Here is a 22129-nt window from a genome sequence, read left to right on the forward strand (position 1 = left end):
AAAATAATATTTTTTCCGAATGGGAGTCGAACCAACAATACTGCACCTACTGCGCCACCGTCAGCTTCACGCTGTACCCGGCACGTAGCAGGGTAACCTAGTGTTAAGACACTTCGTTTCCAACTTCTCATCGAATTTTTCGGGGCATTTCGTGTTGAGTACCGGAACGTTTTTTCCTTACCCACTGGTAAGGATGAAAAGAAAATATTAATAAATAATAATTATTTTTTTCGAGTGGGGGACTGTACCACTTCACCGCTTCACGACAGCCTTGCAACACTAAAAGTTTAAAAATTGACAAATAGCCGTAATACTTTGTACAAATCACATTTTATTCAACTATATACATTGACACATACAAAATCTGAAACAAAAACTAAAACTTTGAACCGACTGACTCCATACACTTCAATACCATACACACTTAAAAATATTTAAAATAATACTTAAAAATATTTTAAAAAATACTTTTTTTGAAAACGTATAAAAATCGGAAGCCGCACCGTTTGAAAACCGACCCAGCACTGTAACCACTGAGCGGTACGTCCAATTTTTTATACGTTTTATAAAAATAATTTTTTCCCTAAGTGTGGAATAACACTTACAAAAATATTTAAAAAAAATCTATATATTAATTATCTACATAGGATGTTACAACAATTTTATAGCAGGGTAGGCAGAGAGGATTTAGTGTTAAGACACTCGGCTAACTTCTAGACCTTGCGTGTTGAATGACAGAACTCATCGCAGTAAAATGCCAACTTAATAGTTAAAATATATAATAATTATAGTTTAGTTCTATAAGATACCATTCAAGGTAAGTGCCACCTTAGTTATAGCGAAGAACATGCGAGACAATCTTTACATAATAATATAATGTTACGCAGAGGGAACCACTATATAGTAGAATGTAGTGTCTGAACACTAGGTTCCTTCTCCCTCGCTTGGTGTGTGCGGTATACTTTATGATCTAAATTTAAAAACAAAAATTAAAACATAAAACAAAAAAGTAATTGTGACACTTTTGTTGTACAATATTGTATTAAAAAATAACTGACTGAATGACTCCTCATACAAACTAATACATAAATTTCATTTCCGCTATAGATTATACAAATAAGAAAAAAATATACATAAATCTTCCAACTTAAAAGTACGACTCTAAACCAAATATAGACTATATGTATAAAGACTCAAAACTCACCTCAACTTTCCTCCCATACAGCATAGTTTAAGAATCGTCGCCAAGTTAGGCTTTCGGAACTTTTGCGCATTGCTCGGTCAGCTAACGTCAGCGGTCTGCTTAAGAGTAACCGTGCTGTGCATGTATTTAATTACTAAATAACTTAACTCATTATTGCCTCTTAAATAAGAGAAAACTATATAATATTCTCATTTAATGCAATTTTTACGAGAGCAACCAGCTTGACGTTGTATCCCGCTTATAGCCGGGTAGACAAAGGGAACCTAGCGTTAAGACACTCTCTTGCCCACGCAGAGCTCAAAATATATAGACATTGCGTGTTGAATGGCGAAATTAAAAGCCGCGTCTTTTCTTAGAGAGAGTTGATGAAAAAAAATATTACTCCGGGAAGATCTACAACCGTAGCGGTTAAAGTTATGGTTTCGGTACACACTCGGGGGGTGGGATGATGAAGCAAGGCGCGGCGTTATGATACGCCACTCAACACGCAATTCTCTAAAATTAAACACATTAAACTGGCACAATACTACAGCAATTTCTAATTTCTCTTCATCTTAAACATCCACGTTTGAGTTGTTTTTTATTTTTTTGTTTTGGTTTATATATGTATATATAAACAATACATTTGCATTGATCATACAGATTTCCAATACAATCTTTTATCCCTTCTCTCCCTTCATATCTTAGTGGGACAAACACATTTTTTAAATTTCTTAAAAATAATAGAAATTATAAAACCGGACCACAGATAAAAAATTAAAATAAACTTCAATAACTGTGACATTTCAAAACAATATCTAACAAATACTTATTTCTAAAATATTTATTTACATGGATTAAATTGTATAATATATATATTTTGATATATAATATAATAATAATAATAATTCATTTTTTTTATTCCTATTCAAATAAGTTTAAACTAGTTTTAGGAATTTGAGATTAATAAGTCATCGTCATCATAATTAGCAGTCTTAAATAATAATATATTCAATTCAACAAATGAATTTACTTCATGAAAACTCCTGTGACGTCATTCATGTCAATTTATTTTTTTAATAGCTGTATCCCGCCTCTTGTTCCCTCTACCTAGCCTGCTATATAACAAGGTAGGCAGTGGGGACGACAGGAACCAAATGTAAAGACTCCGTTCTCCACGTTTAATTTATTTACGAAATATAGCGTAACCTAACGTCGGCAATTTAAATACAATCAATCCCTCAATAATAAATATATAACTTTTAAGTTCATTGGGCATACAATGATAAATAAAAAAATCATTTTACTACTAAATTTAAAGTATTTTTTTAAATAATTTTACCTTAATATGTAATCTATGTAACAGTTATGGCTGTATATATTTTAACTTTGTTCAAAATTAAGAAAAAGATATCCCAAATTCCATCAAATTGTAAAATTATTTTCCATTCATTCGTTCATTCATCTGTAGGAGCAAAAGCAAAATGGCGTTGAACATGACGATTTTTTTTTAAAAGTCGCTAATAACATCCATTAATTTCATTATGACTACTAATTTTAGGTTCTTTCAGAAATCGCCATTTCGTTTTTGGTTAATCACAAAAATTGTGCACATTTGTGCTTTAAACGATTATTTACTAGTGATAATATAAACTTATATTGTTATAGAATACATGACTAATTGACGATAAATAAAATAATTAAAAAACAATGTAAAAAGCTTCCTAATAAGAAAGTGTAGTGAAATTCATAATTATTATATGGTTTAAAAAATAGATTATTTTTTAAATATTCAATCAAATTTAGGTTGAGAAAAAAATGTTTACGTAATAATTCACAAAATTCATTTAATATGAAATAAAATATTTTTTTAAGAGTTAGTCGCCATATTATTATAGTTTCTCACTTAGTTGATATATACTTAGTTAGAAAAAGATAGCTAACATATTTCAATACTTCATCTATTACTAATAATTTTAAATAAAAAAGAACATAATTGAATGTATTTTTTAAATTCATAACAATCTGTAAAATACAGAGTAACTCATTAAATTACACTTAAACACTTTGAAAAAAAATCAAATAGCAATTTTTTAAAAAGACGAGCCATGTATCCCCAACGAATGGCTCAAATCCCGTGTTTCAATCCTACAATGAATCTCAAGATATATCCTAACATAATCCCAAGACATATCTTACAATCAGAGTTTGGCAAATTCTAATTAAAATAAACAATTTAAAATTAACTAAATATGTGTAAATTATATTTTATTGCTAATCCATACACTACAATTAACAACTAATTAATTATTCATTGTGATTTTCGAACAAGAAAATAATCAGTTATTAATATTTCTTTCTCAATTGCAATTGGGCATTTAAAATTTGTTTTAATTTGCTTACGATCGATCTTGAGACATATCTTACAACATAGCTCGTGATATACCCTCGCATCTTACAACAAGTCCCTGAATATATTTTCACACATTTCATTAAATCACAAGATATATTTTCGCATATTACAACAAACCTTACGAAATATCTGCGGATTTCAACGGGATTTTTACTGAATGTTATGTTATGACGTCATCATATCGTTGACGGACGGTGATGTCACTGACGTGCCCTTCAGCAGGTTGGTGATGTCGCGGCGGAACATAGAGAGGTTCTGCGTGAACCTGGAAGGTATGTGTTCGATATTTAGTTAGTAGTAGTACTCGGGAAGAAAATAATCAACGGCGGCCACGACTCGTCAACCGTATTATGAAGGTGCATGTGAAGCATATGAGTGCAAACGCGACTGTTGGGGGTTCAATTCCCAATCGGAAAAATGAATTATTACTATCATTTAATCGTTATGATAAGAACAAAAGTGCGGCGTTGAGTTACGCCATTCAACACGCAATATCCCGACAATTGGAACGGATTGTCTTAAAGCTCCCGGACGAACAGATTCCCTCTGTTACAAGCAGAAAAGAGCGTGACAACTAACTCAGAACAAAACCCACCTATCCCTATTCTTAGTCAACAGATTCCTCTCGATTCCATTCATCAGACTATGAAACCACTGCACCAGCTGAGGCTGCTTGTCCCTCGGCTGCTGGGAGATGAGCTCCGTACGGATCCTGGCGAACTGCTCCTCATTGAGAAGTATTAGCCCAAGGAGTGGGCGCGACATGGACCATTGGTTGCAGCACTCTTCAAACATTACCACGTTTAATACCTGCATGGGAAAAAATTACGGAAACGTCTTAAAGGGTTTTGAACCTGCACTTTGGGAGCTCACCAAATAAATAATATAATTTTATTATAATAATCTAATTTTGAAAAACCATCAGCACCTTTGAAGACTATTATATCTTAGTTGTTTGTTCACTTTTTAAACATATATATTTTTAATTATTTCTTTTTCCTCATAAAGATTTTAGTGTCATATACACTCACCGTAGCTAACAACTGTTGCATGATCTCCGGCCTCCGCTGCAGCACCTCTATGAACATGTTGCTAGTCTCGGGCGGCGGTTGTCGCGGGTTCGGCACTTTGTTACTGGCTGAACAGAAAAAAATATATACCTAGACATATGAAAATACATACAATTTTTATTTAATTTCTAAATAGTTTTACTGTATGTACTTTAATTTACGTTCATAACATTTACTATACCAACTGTTTGTTGTAGAAATCATTAAAGAAACAAAAAATAGTTGATAATTTTAAATATTTCTTTTTTCTTAAATATTTTTTAATTCATCATAATTTCTTTATTTTTGCTGTATCACGCATATAGAAAAGAAAGCAGAGGGAACCTTATGACAAGACAATGCTGCCTTAACACAAGGTTCCCTCTGCCTACCCTGCTATATGTGGGGTACAGCATGAAGCTAAACAAATAGTAGTTACAATATATCACTTACATTTCTGTACAAGCTGTTTAAACAAATAGGTGACGATGTGGTCCAGAGTAGCGCAGCATCCCGTGCACACACTCGAGTCTATAACATGAAATATTATTATTATTCTTTATATTTTTTATATTTATAATGCAGTTAGTTTATATATTTTTTTTTTCAATCCCATTTTCTTTATCCATATATATACTCTGCGTGATTTTGTGTGTGCGTTTTACTACTGAATGGGTTAAGATGAAACTTAAGATCTTTGAAGTAATATAATTTACACATCAAAATAATACGTAGGCTACAGCAATTACATAATATCGCAAGTATATAAATAGGTTAGTTGTAGCGCAGGGGCACAAAGTGTGACTGTAAAACCTACTGGTTGTGGGTTCGCCCCCACTCGAAGAGATGCAATATGTATACAAATTTATATTTCCATTTCTTCACTCTGGTGTCGAGGCAAAAGCGCGGCGTTGAGTTCCGCCACCCAATACGCAATACCTCCAGAATTCGGCGGAAAGTGGTGAACGGAGTGTCTTGACACTACTAGTTTAGCTCTGCTTACTCTGCTGTACGCGGGATACAACGTTAAGCTGACTTTTTAATATTTTCGCTGTAACATAATAATATAAGACCGCAAGTATATAAATAACTCACCCAAAGCCGTCAAACCTTCAGATATTGACGACAATATATACAAAGTGGCATCAGGCTGAAGAGACGCCAAGAAAGGCATATGATCCTGCGCTAAGCGCTCCAAAAGAACGAAGTACGTTTGCGATAGTTTTGGGTAATCCTGTAAAAAAATGGAGTCAAGATACATACATAAAAATCATGTTCACGCTTGTTTCCCGCATATAACAGGGTAGGCATAGGGAACCTAGTATTAAGACACGTCGTTTCCCACTTTCCACTGAATCCTAGAGGCATTGCAAGCACGAGCACGAGCACCAGAGCATTACATTTCCATTTGTCGCGTTTACAGTTATGTCCCTAATGAAGCTGATGAATTATGCAATATTAGTCTAAAATCAAGACTTGTCTGTTAATTGTCCTTTTACTACTCTGCTATATACGTAATACAAAGTGAAACTAAAAATATATATAATTATTAATTAAAATTAAATAAATAAAAAACTTATTACATACCAATAAATCGCTAAGCAATATACTAAGTAACAATTTGACGAACATATTGAGTGCATTGTCTAACGTCTCGTCGCCGTACAACCTGCAATCAATTATATCAAACTTAGTGCGGGTTGAATGCCCAGTGGACATTAGCTTATTTTAGTAGGTTTTGGGGGGTTATGGGAGAAACGAAAAAATATTTTATTTACTACTTCAGTTAGAAAAACTATTTCTAATTTTTAAGAGTTTTTTAGCGTTGATTTTTCATAACATTAAGATAATGAAGAAAAAGATGATTTTTATAGAAATATTGTAATGTAATTTTAATTTCATTAATTGGTAATTTTATACAACTTTTAATGGTTACTCTATGCTAATATTATAGTTGAAGAGTTTGTTTGAACGCGCTAATCTCCGGGATTACTGATCCGAATTGAGAAACACGTTTTAGATAGTCCATTTATAACAAATAGTTGAAAAACAAATCGTTATTTCGATTTCAGTCAATGAGAAGATGTTGGTAAAAGCTAGTTACTTATATATTTACAGGGTTTTTTTAACTTGACTTTTAATGAAAGCACAGTTTTAACTAATCTATAAAAGCAAAAGAACATTTTGCATTTTGTTTTTTTTTTCGAATAAAATAAATAATAAAATTATCGTTGTAAAATAAAACGCCATTTGTTGAGAATGACGTACAGAGACACCAATCTGTCAAAGCGGCAACGTAGCACACGCCTCATTCGAGAAATCGAATAGAATATAGGTAATTGCGTAAAATAGAAGGAGAGATAACCTCTTTCTAGTTCTGATACGTTTTTTGAGAATCGGCAATGTATAATAGTAGTAAGCGTTTACATTTTTCTATTCTATCTGTTCATACTATTCATAACTGCCTCACACATAATACATCACGGATAAATATTATGAAAATAATAACTCTCCAAACTGTTGACGATATCCTGATATTTTTAGGGAAGGGTTTGAAATATTTTACCCCATATACTTCTCCCGTAAAAGAAGCGTAGTCGCTACCACCCGATATAAAGAAAATAAATTATTTACCTAAAAACACCAAAATTCGCGTAATTTCCACATAACGCTGCCTTCAATATGGTGAAACATAACGAAATCCCCTTTAGTTTCATCGCGTACATATCTTTTTTGCATACATCTATTGTTAATATTCTGCTGCCTGGAAGTATAATTAATATTATTTTTTTAGCTTCAAGCTGTATCCCGCACATAGCAGGGTAGGCAGAGGGAACCTGGGAACCTAGTGTTAAGATACTTCCGTTTCTCCCTTTCTGCCGAACCCTCGAAAAAAACGCGTGTTAAGTGGCGTCTCTAACTCAACCGGGACACAAAATGACTTAGCAGTAGTCTTCTGCTAAGACAGATAATAATATAATAACTTTATTACAAGAATGTTGCAATGGTACAGTACCTAACAGTTCAATTCCTACCCAAGGACCAATTCAATTAATCATTCTCATTCTCTGTTCTGCTATAGAAAACAAATCTTTAATTTCATTTTCCAACTTTTAAAACCTATAAAATCATATGTGAATTTAAGTACAAAATATGTTAACTAAAAACTCACTTTAGTAGTCACAAACAAATTTACTCCAACCAAGAACTGACCCTCCACCCACCACTTACACTTACCGTAAGCACATATAGTGTTGGAAAGTTCTCGAAACAACAATATTCCATTGGGAGAGCTGACATCAAACTGTAACCTTTGATTTCTGTTGTGAGCTAATTCCGACATCAATTTTAATATTGGAATAGTCACTGATGGCTCGGAGTACCAGAGTTCGATTCCCCGGAGTAGAACTTTTGTGTAGACTGGATATCTGGAAATACAATAAAAACAATGGAAATGGCATAATGAAATAATAATGGATTTTATTTATATTTGATTTCTACAATTTTCAGAAACATATTAGAAGCCATTATGGCGCAGTGGTAGAATCCAGTGACTGTAAATGTGACGATTTTGAGTTCAATTCTCACTCGGGGGAATTAATTATTCTCATGACTCCGCACTAGCAAGGTAAACGTGATAAAATGCGACGATAACTTCTCTAACTTACTCTTGCTATATGCAGAACGTTGAAAAAAAACTTCACTCACTGATTCAACCAGTTATGCATTCATGCATTCATTTATTCATTCACTCATTTAAAATTAAAATGTTACTACGATTATTACTACAGAGTTACAAGAAGCCCAAAAAAGGCAAAAAATAAGAGTTCCGCCGCTCTTTGCCTACTACAGTGCATGAAAGGGAGAGTGATACTGTTTTTATTTTATTGTAAATTATTAAAATGTAATACACATTTTAATTTATTATTTATAAATAAGTAAAATATACAAACTAACATCCAATCGAACAACATCATATACGTTGTTTTCGTGTTGAAAGCGAACGCTAATCCTCTTAAATCCCTCGCGAGGCCTATTAGTGTAGTTTTAGCTTTTTCTGAAGCAAACATTTGTGTTTCACCCGGTGATAACAAACCTATGATACTTTCGAATGCAGCTGGAATTAGAAATAAATATTTAAAGGTTATTGTAGAAGAAAATATTTTATTCTTATTAATTATATAAAAAACCAGTCAAGTGCGAGTCGGAATCGGCCATCAAGGCTTCCGAATCATTTTCAGGATAGGTATTTCAACGGGAAATACACTGTAGAACTCAAAAGTTGACAAACTTAAGATTGCAGACTTGTATACTCATTTTATATGAAATGAACTACAAATGTAAGTTTGTAATTATTTTTTTCTATGAAGTACTTTCATCAACTAAACATAGAATAAGGATTACAGTCTAAAAAATGGCCCGAGCAATGAGAGCACAAAACATTGTGTTCTTATGTGATTTTAGTATCTTCCAACCTATAACCAGTATGTGTCTGCTGTTAAAAATCGCGTAAATAACCAATCTCAAATATTATTATAAAAATACAGTATTTTTTTTTGTGTCCACTGCTTACGGTCATAAAATTTTACGCGTTCTAGTTAACGCTCTTAAGCGTTAACGTAGTAAAATGTTTTATATCCACTACGAGCGAGTCGAAACTAAAGGTTAACTTGCTGTAATAATGATGATTTTTTTTAAATTATTTTATGTCATAAGTCTGTGTGTAATAATATTTTGCCATGTAATATCTAGTGGATAGTTGATCGAAGATGAAATACTTATACATTTTCATTTTTTTGTTTCATAAGTTCTCACTTCGTGCCAAATTTCATAACTGTAGATAGATGCACGGGAAGTATCCAGTAGGTTTTAATTACGCGGCGAATTTCATATGGCAAAATGCAACAATATCGATACATAATGCACGTATCTCTTGATTGTGTTAACTTAGAAGCTTGATTTTTTTCTGTGCTGAATTCACCTGTCAATGGCATCATGAACGCCTGGAACCTGTCCTCGTCCTCACCAAGTTCCACCATCAGAAGTCGTCCCAGGGCGGTGTATAACATACTGCGACTCCGCATTTCTGCTGAACCAGCTCCAACGCCGAGAAAGGGAAAATGGTCCGCCTGAGAATTAAGTTTTTTTCCATCTATAGTAGTGTAAGCAGATGGAACCTCGGGTTAAGCCTGCATTGCAACTGGATTGAAATTACATGCTGACTGGCACAACTCACCGCCGCGCTTTGTCTGGTAACTATAGCGAAGAAATGAAAATACTAAATATTTCATTTCCCCGAGTGGGAATCGAACTGACAGCCGTGACTGAAATCATCCTCTTGTGCGCCACGACGGCCGACGACGACGACGACGGTAGTTTAGATATACAGTTTGAAAACAGACTTAATGCAGTAAGCACCCACATAGGATAATCGTTAGTCCGGTTAATCGGGGTTCTACTTAAATTATAAATAAAGTGTATAAATAGAGTTGTATAAGTACAGTAACTAACCGTATGATGTGTCAACATAAACTGCACTTCCTCCAGTTTCACTAACTTCCTTACATACGAGTACCCTCCACTCAGGTCGCTCAGCAGTCCGAGGGTACGCGTTATAATCTGTTTTGAACTGCCCCAGTATTTGAGATTTGTTATGCTGTGGATATAAACAAAAATGTTTTTTAATTTCATTTGAAAGACTTGAACCCGCACTTATTATTCCAAAGGAAAGAACAACAACAACATGAACAACAGCCATGTTGTTTTCATTTCCTTGCTCTGGTAACAAGACAAAGCGGCGTTGGGTTCCGCCACTTGTGTCGATATTAGGCGGCACAAGGGCAACAGTGTTTAACACTAGGTTCTCGATACCTACCCTGATATATGCGAAATACAACATAAAGCGGGAAAAAAAATTTAAAAACTCACATTTTCCTCATAATAACACTCAACAATTGATTCTCATCATTGACACCCAACACTTCACTGAGGCGTCTATACACTTTACTATTCTTCTGCACTTGTTCCCCAACATAGATTCTTCTGAAGGCTTCAAAGAACGACATCATTGCCAGTTCTAATTTTTCACAGCCACCCTGTAATAATTTGCACAACTAATTGCACAATATGTTGCACAGCTGTATATATATATTGCACAATGTAATAACTGTTATATATTACATTTAAAGTGCTATTATTGAGTTTCTCGTCGGTTCCGTTTCATCAAACAGTGGTCGATTCTTAATGGAGATGTGACAGTACCGTCATTTTTATATGTATAACTAGGGACCTGCTTGCGGTTTAGCCCGCTTTTACTACTGAATTATTTACTTAATACACTGAATTACGTTCCTGTTTTAGTATATAATATATGTTTGCAAAGCACTTTAGATTACAAATGTGAAAATTATTAAAACCTTAGGTTAGGTTGCATTTTCGTAGTTCTAATAAGGATGTACCAATTGTTTAAATAAAAAGGGACTTATCTATAAATACTTTAATAAACGATACAAACAACAGAATACTTAAATGAAAGAAATTATAAACAACAGACTAGACTCTTAACCAAAAAACTTAAACGAAAGATGTAACCAACTATGTTGAGTTAAAATGCATTATAATTATTAAGATATTCTAAATCCGCTTTGCTATCTATAGGTTGCTTTTTTTATCTATATATAATTTTGATTTATATTTTGATTGCACAACATACGCTTTCTGTTCAAGTCAAGCTGCACTTTTTTCCCCACAATGTTCAAAAAATTTCACTATTAAGAACGATTGCAACAAAAAACCACCTAAAACATATTTACACCCACCCAATAATCAAGAACGTCCAAATTATGAATAACGTCATAAATTTCATGCAAATTCAAATAACAATTTTCAAACTCACCGTAGCCAGTCTAGAATCGGTAAGATCCAAAAGGCGGAGAACTCTACACACTAACTCTCCGTCCATCGCGTCGTTATCTTCACTTGTATTCACGGAGGCGCGACCACCTATTGCCGCACCTATTATGTAGACTAGCCACGTTAGTTGACCTGGAATGAGAGAGAGCTATTAATGATAAAATAAATTGAAATTATGTTATATTGCTTTAATCATTATCACAGGTTCAAATCTCAACATCCCGAATAGTCTAAATAATCCATGAAATCCGAATTTATTTTTCATTATAACTTTGTCCGATTTTTAAACTCTATTCTTAGCTTGAGAGACCTACCGTCAGTGAGTTTGCTAAGCCTTAAGAATCATATAAATAATATAAAACAAAAATTTTCCCTGCAAAATTTTCAAAAATACAAGTAATTTAATGCCTCAATCATCAGCACAGGTTCAAATCAAATCCTAAACAATCCACAATATCTGTTTTTTACCATCAAAAATTTTCACTCACCCTGAACAACCAACAAACTAGGTCCAGTCTCCACACCGTAAGCGGCCGCTGCTCTATCAAAATGGGCCACTAAGAGTTGGCAAGTCTTGGCGTATTCACATCTGCCTATCACTGACACTTGTTCCAGTTGCTGGGCGACGGTGCCCGCGTCGTCCAGCGGGTCTTCTAGACCATCCCTGTTAAGAAAAGGAAGATTTTATAGACATAACATTACAGTCAATCTGTCAATCTGGGTAACTTTGACAGATACGAGCGATATTTTACACTATGTCTTAAAATTTAAAGCATATTGCAAGAGTTTTTTTATTTTATTAGTGCTCATAATACTTTTCACATGCAATGGGATTGAATAATGTCCCATAGACATTCACATAAACCTTTTAAATACGTCAGTATAAAAGAAAAACTGAATTTTGTAAGCTGTCAAAGTTACCTAATTGATTGACACAAAGAATTATTCATAAAAAAGTAGTCATAATTATTCTTCTTATTAATCTAGTTACCATTGGTTAATGTTTTTTATTAAATAATGAATGTAACTGATGTAATAAAACAATCCTTCCGCAGTTATGTCTTACATTTCAAAAAAACGGAGAACAGTCTAGAGCGTTTGGTATTTGTATACTAAATATTCTTAATCAGCATCCTTAAAACACGTTTAATACAAAACTTTTCGGCAAATTAAAAAGAAAACAAGCCATATCAACTTATACAATCCTTATCACCAAAACCAATCCCCTTTTTCTCCCAAAATCGTCATCAATTATGTAGAAGCCAGGCTCTTTTATATTAATTTAACTTTTATCTAATGTAGATACAACATCATAATATTATCGAAAATAGTTCTGGGGTCCCACTGTCAATGTTACGCGAATAATCAAAGTTACTCAGATTGACCGTTTGAGTTTTAATTTTATTTTTTGCTTTAGGTTTGTATTTGTATTGAGATAAATGATATTTAAACGCATAACTATCCTATAATTAATATTACATAAAAAATTGCTTAAAAAAAGTTTTGGACTATCATCCAGAATTTTTTTACATATTTTTAATAAATATCTCTAAGACAACTCTATTAAAATTATCCAACAATCTTAAAATTATAGGCTGTAACTATAATATATTTAGGCTGTAACTCCTGAAACGAGGGCCACCAGGAGATGGGGTTTAATCCCCTTACCCTGAGCCATACATTGCACCTATTAAGGACCCAAAACCGATCTGAAAGTGAGGGCAACAGAATCCAATCTTGAAGTGTAAAAACAGATTCAAGTAACTATGACTCCTAAAGCGAAGGCGTCCAGAAGATCACGTCCTGCTACCTTAACGTAATATGGCCACGGTGGTCAAGAATTCATTTAGGTTCTCAAAATTCATAACCCACCTGATAATAAGAGCAACGGAATCCAATCTGGAAGTTATATAAGCAGCCGTAACTCCTGGAGCGAAAGCGTCTAGGAGATGGGGTTCAGATGCCTTGACGTAAGGTACTGAAGCCACCATACGTTGCCACAGAGAAAGCAAGTAATGGACGGAGTTGGGCGCGAATTGCCACATCTGTAATTAAATGATTTATAAAAAATAATAAAATGAATTGTGTAAAATAAAATAAAATAAAAATAAAGAAAAAGACACTAAACTAATGAGATAATCATAGACCATAGTATAAAAAATGTATATTTGATGATCTAAAAAACAAACCCAAACCTCTAAGAATCTGAACTTCAAAACTCTTAGAATTTCAAATAAAAACTATGAGTAAATATATATATACACTACTCAAAACAAAACAAGGGCCACTGCAATTTTCAAGTTTACTTGCGTTACTGAGACTTAGGTATTAGAAAATGATGAAGTTCGTTAGATTTACCACTTTCTAATGTAATTAACTTAAAATTTAATTAAAATTAAAACAGGTACTAGCGAGGATGTCTCAGTGAGAAGTGAAGAAGTACGTGCTCAGCTAGTTTGGGCACGTCGAACGAATGAGTGATAAAAGAATAGCAAAAAAGATCTATGATGGAAAAGTGAGTGGTAAGAGAGGTAGGGCGAGACCTCGGTTGACCTTCGAAAACACCGTATCTAAGATATTGGAGGAAGGTAACGTAAAAAGCATGAGGATCGCCCGGCAGCCATGTATGAAGAGGTTAATGACAGTGGATGAGGCGCTAGGGATAAAGCGTGAAGCTATGTATGTATGTATGTATTTATTCAAAATTGCATCACACGTAATACAATATGAGATGAATGATGAGATATGTATTATCAAAAGATTTCGATAATTTCAAAAATTAATTTGTATTCTCTAGTATATAAAATGAAACAAAAGTTTTTTTTGTCTTTACAATTTTAAATGGTATAAAATTAAGCATTAAGACGCTTACACTCTAAGTTGACGATATACAAGAGCACTAACCTGCAAACTCTGAACAGTGAACTTGGCCACCAGCTCTATGAGACGTGGATATTTGTCCACCATGACCAGTTCCCCTAGCTGATAATTGGACTTCAATCGGGCAAGAAGACGACAAAACTCGTGGTAGTTCGTCGGATCTGAGAGGCCCTGGAAGGTTGTGGTTGAGAAGGCAGGAAAATAAGTTTTTTTTTAGCCTTACGCTGTATCCTTCACATAGCAGGATAGGCAGGGGAAACATGAGAACCCAGTGTTAGGATACTCCTTTTTTTTTAACTAAACTTTTTTATTTTAACTAAACACTACAGACACCTGGTCCGTATTTTTTTTACTTTTTCACAATAATCAGCTAATCAATTTTATTTTTACCTGTTACTTAAACTAGGTTTATATCTAAATCTAGATTTAATTCCTGCGAAAGTCCAGGTATTTTTAAATTGCCTTTTTGTAAATATATAAATTATAATGCGTTTTCCATTAAGACACTTCCGTTCCCCACTTTCCACCGAATTTTTGCTTGTAGCATTACGTGTTGAGTGGCGAAACTCAACGCCGCGTTAGTTACCAGAACAACCGACGCTTTACAGTCGCATACTTGTATGGCGCAGGGGACCACAGTATATAATACGATATCTTAATAAAGTTCAGCTTCACGCTGTATCCCGCACACAGCAGGGTAGGCAGACTAGGTTCCCCTAGTGTTAAGACAACATGGTCCCCCACTTTCTGCCGAATTCTGGAGGCATTGCGTGTTGAGTGGCAGAACTCAAAGTCGCGCTTTGTCTCAACACCAGAGCGAAGAAACGGAAATATAAATAAATATTTCACTTCCTCGAGTGGGAGTCGAACCCACAGCCGTCGCTTTACAGTAAACTAAATAATTTTAATAAAGGTTTAAATTAGAATGGCTTAAGTCTTAAGTATGTTATTACATATTGCCTTCGGATTTTCTTAATTTGTACTGTAGGATAGGATTTCTCTTCTAGCCAAATTTCATAATTCTAGATGAACCTTTATACTACCTTATATGTTTTGATTGTGCTGAGATTTTTATATGAAACGGGCAAAAGCAACGATATTGTTTGATTGCGTTGACCTTAAAGTTTATTTTTATATTAATTTTAGCTTGATACCTTCACGCGATTTTGAGAAAACTATTCTTGACGGACGGAAAACTTTCCAACTTTCTTTAAAAACGTAAATTACCTGAGTATCCTCCAAAATCCTCATCACACCAGCAGACAATCTGTTCAAGAACTTGGCCCTCTCATTATTACTGAAAAGAGACCGCCTGACCGAGGCCAATTGAACTAAACAGGCCAATGCCAAGCTGCCTGTAGTTCCTTGTACACTGTGGTAGAGCTCAAAGAAGAGCTCAAGAGTACCAGATTCTAGAAACGTTGGCCGCCATGATGTTGGTATCTGACGGGAAATTAAAAAATATAGTTGACTAGTAAGCAGCTTCACATAGACCGTGTAGCAAGGAACGTCACTTTCAACCCAAATTTAAGACATTGCGTATTAAATTGCGGAATTCAGTGCACTCAGAAGATGAAAATAACTCATTCCTCTAATGGCCACACAATGAAACCTTAAAACTTTTTTTTGTAAAACAACACAGGTTTTTCTAAACAAATTCTTACTCAGATTTACACTCACTGTAGATTCATTCACACTTTTATTCCATCATATCACTGATATTCATTACATTCACTCTATTGTACACTCACTTAAACCCACACTCACTGCACTTTCACTCACACTGTACACTCACCTGCACTGTACACAGGTCGTCGGACGACTCATCACTAGTGGTCCCTATGAAGTCGAATGTCAAACAGTTGTGTGCCAGTCTCAAAAGGGCTGCTAAGAGCGCGTGTTCGAGGGCCTCCCCCTCGAGGGCCCCTCGGGAGCCCTGAGATCCTCTCGCCGCTCCCAATAGGTTACATGCAAGACGAAACGTTTCTAAGAGTTGGACGTCTCTGGGAATAAAAGGTTTTTTAGATACATGTTTTTTATTCGTAAAAGTATCGAAAACACTCTGTTTCTCACGCACTGACGATTTTTTGAGACACTGCATATTGATTGACGAAATTTCACACTGTCTTGGAAAGTTATGCAATAAAAATATTTTATCCTTCAAGTGGGTATTGAATTCACAATAATTGTTATGTAATCAGATAACGTTCTACTGTTGTTGTTGTTCTATGTTGATCTTAACATATTAAAAAATATATAAAAAAAAAGAAAATCATAAAGTATTACGTACATTCTAACATTTTACTTAAATCAGAAAATAGAACCCCCACCAACCTGAAAGACGACGCAATTTTCCTATGTTTGGCTAGAGACCTGCTTGCATCAGCTTCTGACACTTGATTCATTTCCACCACCAATTGGGAAAGAAGTTGAATTCCAATGGTACACATTTCTGCTGAACCCTAAAAAAAGAGAATAATGGGTTGCGAGTTCATCGTGAAATATAAATTAAATTTTAATTACTGTAGGAATATAATGATTGGTCTGCCTCATAATAAAATGAAAATAATTCATATACTCGAGTAGGAATTGAACTTAGAAACAACAGCTTACAGACTCTGTCCCACTATGACAACCTCAAAAATAAATTATAACCGCACGTAGAAGAATTTCGACTTACCTTGAAAAGAACTTAAGTAAACGTACCGGTGCGTTATTAAGTGCACAGAGTGCGCGTGCACTAATACGATACGTAGGGATCGGACCCACAACCAGTCGCGTTTACAGTAACACGCTTTTGACCCTGCGTCACGACTGGCCTCAGTAGAATTTCTTTTCATTTGGTAAAAAACATTTAAAAAAAATAAACACGTACTTGTAAAAAGCTTGTGACATCATTGATGACGTTGTGAAGCACATATTCCTCTTTGACCATATCAAACCAGCCGAGTTTCGTTATTCTGGCAAACAGAGTTACTAAAGCCTAGAAAATATTATAAAAAAATATAAATATAAATATTAGTAGAAGTATTCCCAAGTATGTGGGCGAGAATATAAGTATTTATTATATATTTATATATATACTAGTGGCCCGCTCGCGGTTTCACCCGCGTGAACTATGTTAATATTAATTTCTGTCTCCATGACTATGTCCTAGTGACGTCTATGCAAAATTTGAGACTCCTAGCATTTGTAGTAACGAAGTTTCATAAAAACTTTCGACCTCAAAAACTACCCCTTAGATATTGAATATTGCAAATTCCAGTCTTTGCGAGCACCTACATCCTATAAGTAACTCCTATGCAAAATTTGAGATTCCTAGCACATGTAGTTTCTGAAATTTCGTGATGAGTGAGTGACCTTTCGATTTTATATATATAGATAAACTCATTAAATTAGGTCAACAGAAAAAAATTAACCTACTTGCACAACAAAGCTGGCTAACTTCGGTCTAGTAGCTAAATAGTTCAGGACATAATTCCTTATGTCCAGACGTTGTTGTGTTGAAAGACTTGTTGTTGATCTGAAATAAAAATGGGTGGACTAACCAGTCATTATCGGACATCGAATTATATGCATTTGCATATGCAAATGCATATAATTCTATTTTAGGAGCGTTATTGCATATTTTGGTACTTTTTCATTGTTAGTTCTTATTTCAGTAGTTGTGGCAATAGTGTTAAATGTAAAAAGTTGTACCTGCTGAGCAATTTAGCTAATGTGGTAGCGGCCAATAGTTGGGAGTAGCTTGAATCAGCTCTCTCAAGTAACGCCTGACATTTGCTCAAAGTATCCGGTGACTCCTGGAATAAAAAAAGTAATTTATGTATGAAAACATATTTTGTTGAAACTAAAACTGTTTTTTGCATACATTTATATGTATTATTTTTTTGGGAAATATAATCGCTTTTTTATCTGTGGGCAATCTACGTATAATAACTCTTATTACTTAGTGACTCACACATAACGCACAGTCAAAACTACGCGGGGTAGAACACTGAAATTGCAGGATTCTTGGGGAGACTTCATTAAAATTGAACTTTTGAATTGACCGAAAAGAAATTAAATATTCACTTTACATTTTACAACTCCATATAAACAAAATTTCAGATAACCACTAGTAAAGTAAGAATTGTTTATGAAATGTAAAAACACATTAAAGAAATCTTACTTGAAATCTAACAACGGCAACCTCAGCTTGATCCCGCACAACGGGATCCTGAGACTCGTAGAGCTGCTTACAAAGAAGCTCTATTTGTATCACCTCCTGGAAACGGAATATATGTTTGTAGTATAGACTCAAACACAGCATCGCCCGCTTAAACTAATTATTATATTAAAGGTTTAATATATTTTAAATATTTTGTATAATAATTTTAATTATACAACATATTTATATATTAATTATACAACATATTATAAAACAGTGGTGTGTGTTGTTTTGAAATATAAGCTGTACATTCTTCTTAATCCGTTCATGCATTCTCACAAACTTTCACAATAGATTATGAGAAAGTGTTCCATAATGTTGATAAATACATTATAATTACAATGTGTATAATACTTCTGCAGAAAATAAGGATTTAGTATTAAAAATACATTTCACTTCATAATCCAATGTGATGGCATGACACTCTGTCATGCCATCGCATTGGACGTCAAATCTGTGTAATCTGTGAGTACCCTAGTCATGCATCTGAATAAAATTGGTTGTTTCCTAAATTAGAATATACATCATTTAAATTTAAAAAAAATCATCTTTAAGTCCGAGAAATTTGTTGGTAACCATATAAGCAAACATACACATACTCACAAAGTATATACATGTCAAACTGATAACTTCTTTTGAAGTTGGTTAAAAAATAAATTTAATAAGAGCAGACATCAATGTGCAAATTGTGTGTTTTACATTGAATTGCATTAGTATACTAAATCATTTTGGGTTCTGTATCCACTCTGAAGAATTTAAGATATCTTTTTTTCTTAATCATGCAACACAAAGTGTGATGTTTGATTCCACCATGTAGCAGGTGATGTCTAAAATAAAAGGAAAGTGTACAGTTAAATATTTTAACACTAGGTTCTCTCGGATTAAGAATCTTTACTTTGGACACTTAGAATTTCCCATTTCATACTCAACTCTTAATCTCTATCTCTATATATAATAAAACAGTAAAATATTTTAGTCTGTACATTTTGTATTTTTGACTGAAATGGATAGAGGAACACTAAAAAAGAATAGAAAAAAAAATATATTTTTTTAATTTCTTATCTATCTGTCTGTATGTATGATCACGCTAATCTCTGAAAGTACTGAACCAATTTACGTAAAACTTTCACCAAATTCTTTGTTTTAACCCAGCATAACATCTTAAGTTTGTTTCATCAGAATCAGTTCATTAAAAAAAAGTTATAACCATTTGAATGAACTCAAGGCATGAGTTTGCCTGCAAATATATAGCAATCCATATCTATACTTATACTTATAATAAATCTGTATTTTAAACTATCAAATCAAGCAGGAGGTTCTTAATTAATTATTTTGGATTCGATTCTTAATTAATTATTTTGGATTCGATTCGAGCCTACTAGGAGACTAAATTACAATTTTACTAAAAAGAATCATTGAGTAATCTTATAGTTACTGTTTTAAAGTACATATAATAATTACCATGCATGAGAATAAATTGGATCATTTTTAAAATATTAAGACTAACTTCCAATGAACTATAACATGAATATAACTGTCTAAAACATTTTGCTTATTTGAAAGTATCTGAATCACAAAATAAGTTTTACTATTGTTTATTTTGTAGAAACAAAATAAATTCTTTCATTTATAATTTAAAGAAACCATTATTATATGAATTATCTATTCTGTTTACTTCCAACATTTCAAGGGTATGGACTGTCAACACACGATTATAACCAAAGTGCCGGCGTACAAATACAAATAAAACAATTAAAAGTTTTTAAACACCACTATTTCTTTAAATAATCTTATATAATAAAATATATACTCTATGTTACACTTAAAATCTTATAAATACGCAGTGCTACGGCCGTGAAAACATTAACATGTATAACATGGTATTTCAATAAATGTAATTGAAAAATCTTTTTAATATTAATTATTTGTAATCTTAGTTCTTGTGTTACGAATTTTGGTAACATAATTATGTTAAAATTGCTTAATAATCGTCATATTTTGATTCTCACCTGTTCTTCAGCCATCTTTGTTATTTTCATGCATTTGAGTGACGTTCCATTACAGCACCATAAATTTTATGTCAAAATAAAGAAAAAAATTGGATTTTTTTTCGATTTAATAAAATAAAAATAGAATACAGCTTTGTAAAATAATGAGAATAAATAAAAAAAATAACTTAATTCACTTATTATTGTTATTTAAACTTTACACTGCTTTTATATCATAAATATTGTGATTGTGATTTCTTAAATAAAAAGACAATTTTAATAAATTTGTTAGTAAATAAAGGTTTAAATTTTTTTGAATGTCAGCTGCTTTTTTTGCAATCGTAAGCAAAAAACGTAGCTATTTTTTTATAAATATAAAAAAATATACCTATACACTTATTTCTTTAGCCTAGCCAAACACTATAATATTGTCAATAAAGTACGTATTATCAGTTCTGTTTTTATTTAAGGCGTTCCGAACGTGCCTGTCGAGCACAAAATTACTTCGCCTTCGCGTATTGTCAATAATAATGTGTGAATTGATCAATATTTTTTTAGATTTCTAGAAATTATTTTTTTGTCACGGCAATATCTGGGGGTGGCAGTGTTCTTGTCAATAATATTGTCGTGTGCGGGCACGCCGCAATATTTTAGTTGAAAAAGGACGGAGGAGGAGTGAAAATAATGTTGTTATTACTACTCCACGAAAAAACAATATTTAATAGATTTTATTAAAACATGGGAAACTTATTTAGAGCTATGGAATTCAATTGAACCATATCACGAAAAAGTTTTAAAAAATAGTGCGCTAAAAAGCTGTTCGATAAATTAAGAAAAAAAATAACCAAATAGAGATAATATTTAATGAAAACCTCCTACCTCCTCATCATCCTATTTTTTTAATCAGCCTGTGTTCGTAAAATTAGCTAAATGCTGTATGCCGCACACAGCAGGATAGGCAGAAGGAACATTAAGACACTTCGTTCTCAATTTTCTACCCAATTCTGGAAGCATTGCGTGTTGAGTGGCGAAACTCAACGCTACGCTTTGCGCTCAACACCAGAGCGAAGAAATGAAAATATTACATATTTCATTTCTTCGAGCGGGAACCGAATCCACAAATCGTCGCGCTTACAGAGTCCCACTTTGTACTAACTGGACTACGAATGACCTCTGTTGTAGTTTATTATTATAGTCATTAATAATATTGAAATGATTAAACTTAATTTTTTTCTCATCCAGTCTTTAATCAATATTTTTTTATTGACCTTTTTGTAACTAAACTAAATGCAATAACTGAAGCAACGGCTTATTTCATTCTGGCTATTTTAGTTTTAACATTTACGCATACAAGTGAAGCTAATGAGCGACTGCAATATTAGCCTGGCCGCACACCTACAGGAATCAAATCAGCTTCACGCTGTAGCCCGCACACAGCAGGGTAGGCAGAGGGAACCTAGAGTAAAGACACTTCGTTCCCCACTTTCTGCGGAA

General features: G+C 33.5%; 1 protein-coding gene across 1 annotated transcript; it reads right to left on the reverse strand.

Moving 5' to 3' along the window:
- Positions 1-311: 311 nt before the first annotated feature.
- Ranbp16 (Ran-binding protein 16) lies at positions 312-20717 on the reverse strand. The gene is made up of 24 exons (XM_085200217.1): positions 20657-20717; positions 18609-18704; positions 18137-18240; positions 17861-17960; positions 17313-17420; positions 16772-16899; positions 16233-16440; positions 15665-15880; positions 14462-14608; positions 13430-13602; positions 12046-12221; positions 11541-11689; positions 10574-10740; positions 10157-10301; positions 9627-9774; positions 8603-8762; positions 7883-8073; positions 7280-7409; positions 6233-6314; positions 5741-5879; positions 5099-5176; positions 4628-4734; positions 4192-4406; positions 312-3861 (listed from the first exon to the last, which is right to left on the reverse strand). Exons 1-24 carry the CDS (start codon positions 20684-20686, stop codon positions 3762-3764), a joined length of 3297 nt encoding a protein of 1098 aa, XP_085056343.1. The 5' UTR covers positions 20687-20717; the 3' UTR covers positions 312-3761.
- Positions 20718-22129: the final 1412 nt, after the last annotated feature.

The sequence above is a fragment of the Heliconius melpomene genome, chromosome 17 (genome assembly GCF_056956725.1).
Source record: "Heliconius melpomene rosina isolate 202511_hmr_F chromosome 17, ASM5695672v1, whole genome shotgun sequence".
Classification (NCBI taxonomy): Eukaryota; Metazoa; Arthropoda; class Insecta; order Lepidoptera; family Nymphalidae; genus Heliconius; species Heliconius melpomene.

What these genes read in the sequence shown, in the direction of transcription:
- Ranbp16 (XM_085200217.1), bottom strand. Translation starts at nt 20,686, where the DNA reads ATGAAAATAACAAAGATGGCTGAAGAACAG. An exon ending in TATTGCTTAGCGATTTATTG is followed by an intron (nt 5,880 to 6,232) that starts GTATGTAATAAG and finishes ATTTTTTTACAG; the next exon opens with GATTACCCAAAACTATCGCA. An exon ending in TAAACAGCTTGTACAGAAAT is followed by an intron (nt 4,735 to 5,098) that starts GTAAGTGATATA and finishes TTTTCTGTTCAG; the next exon opens with CCAGTAACAAAGTGCCGAAC.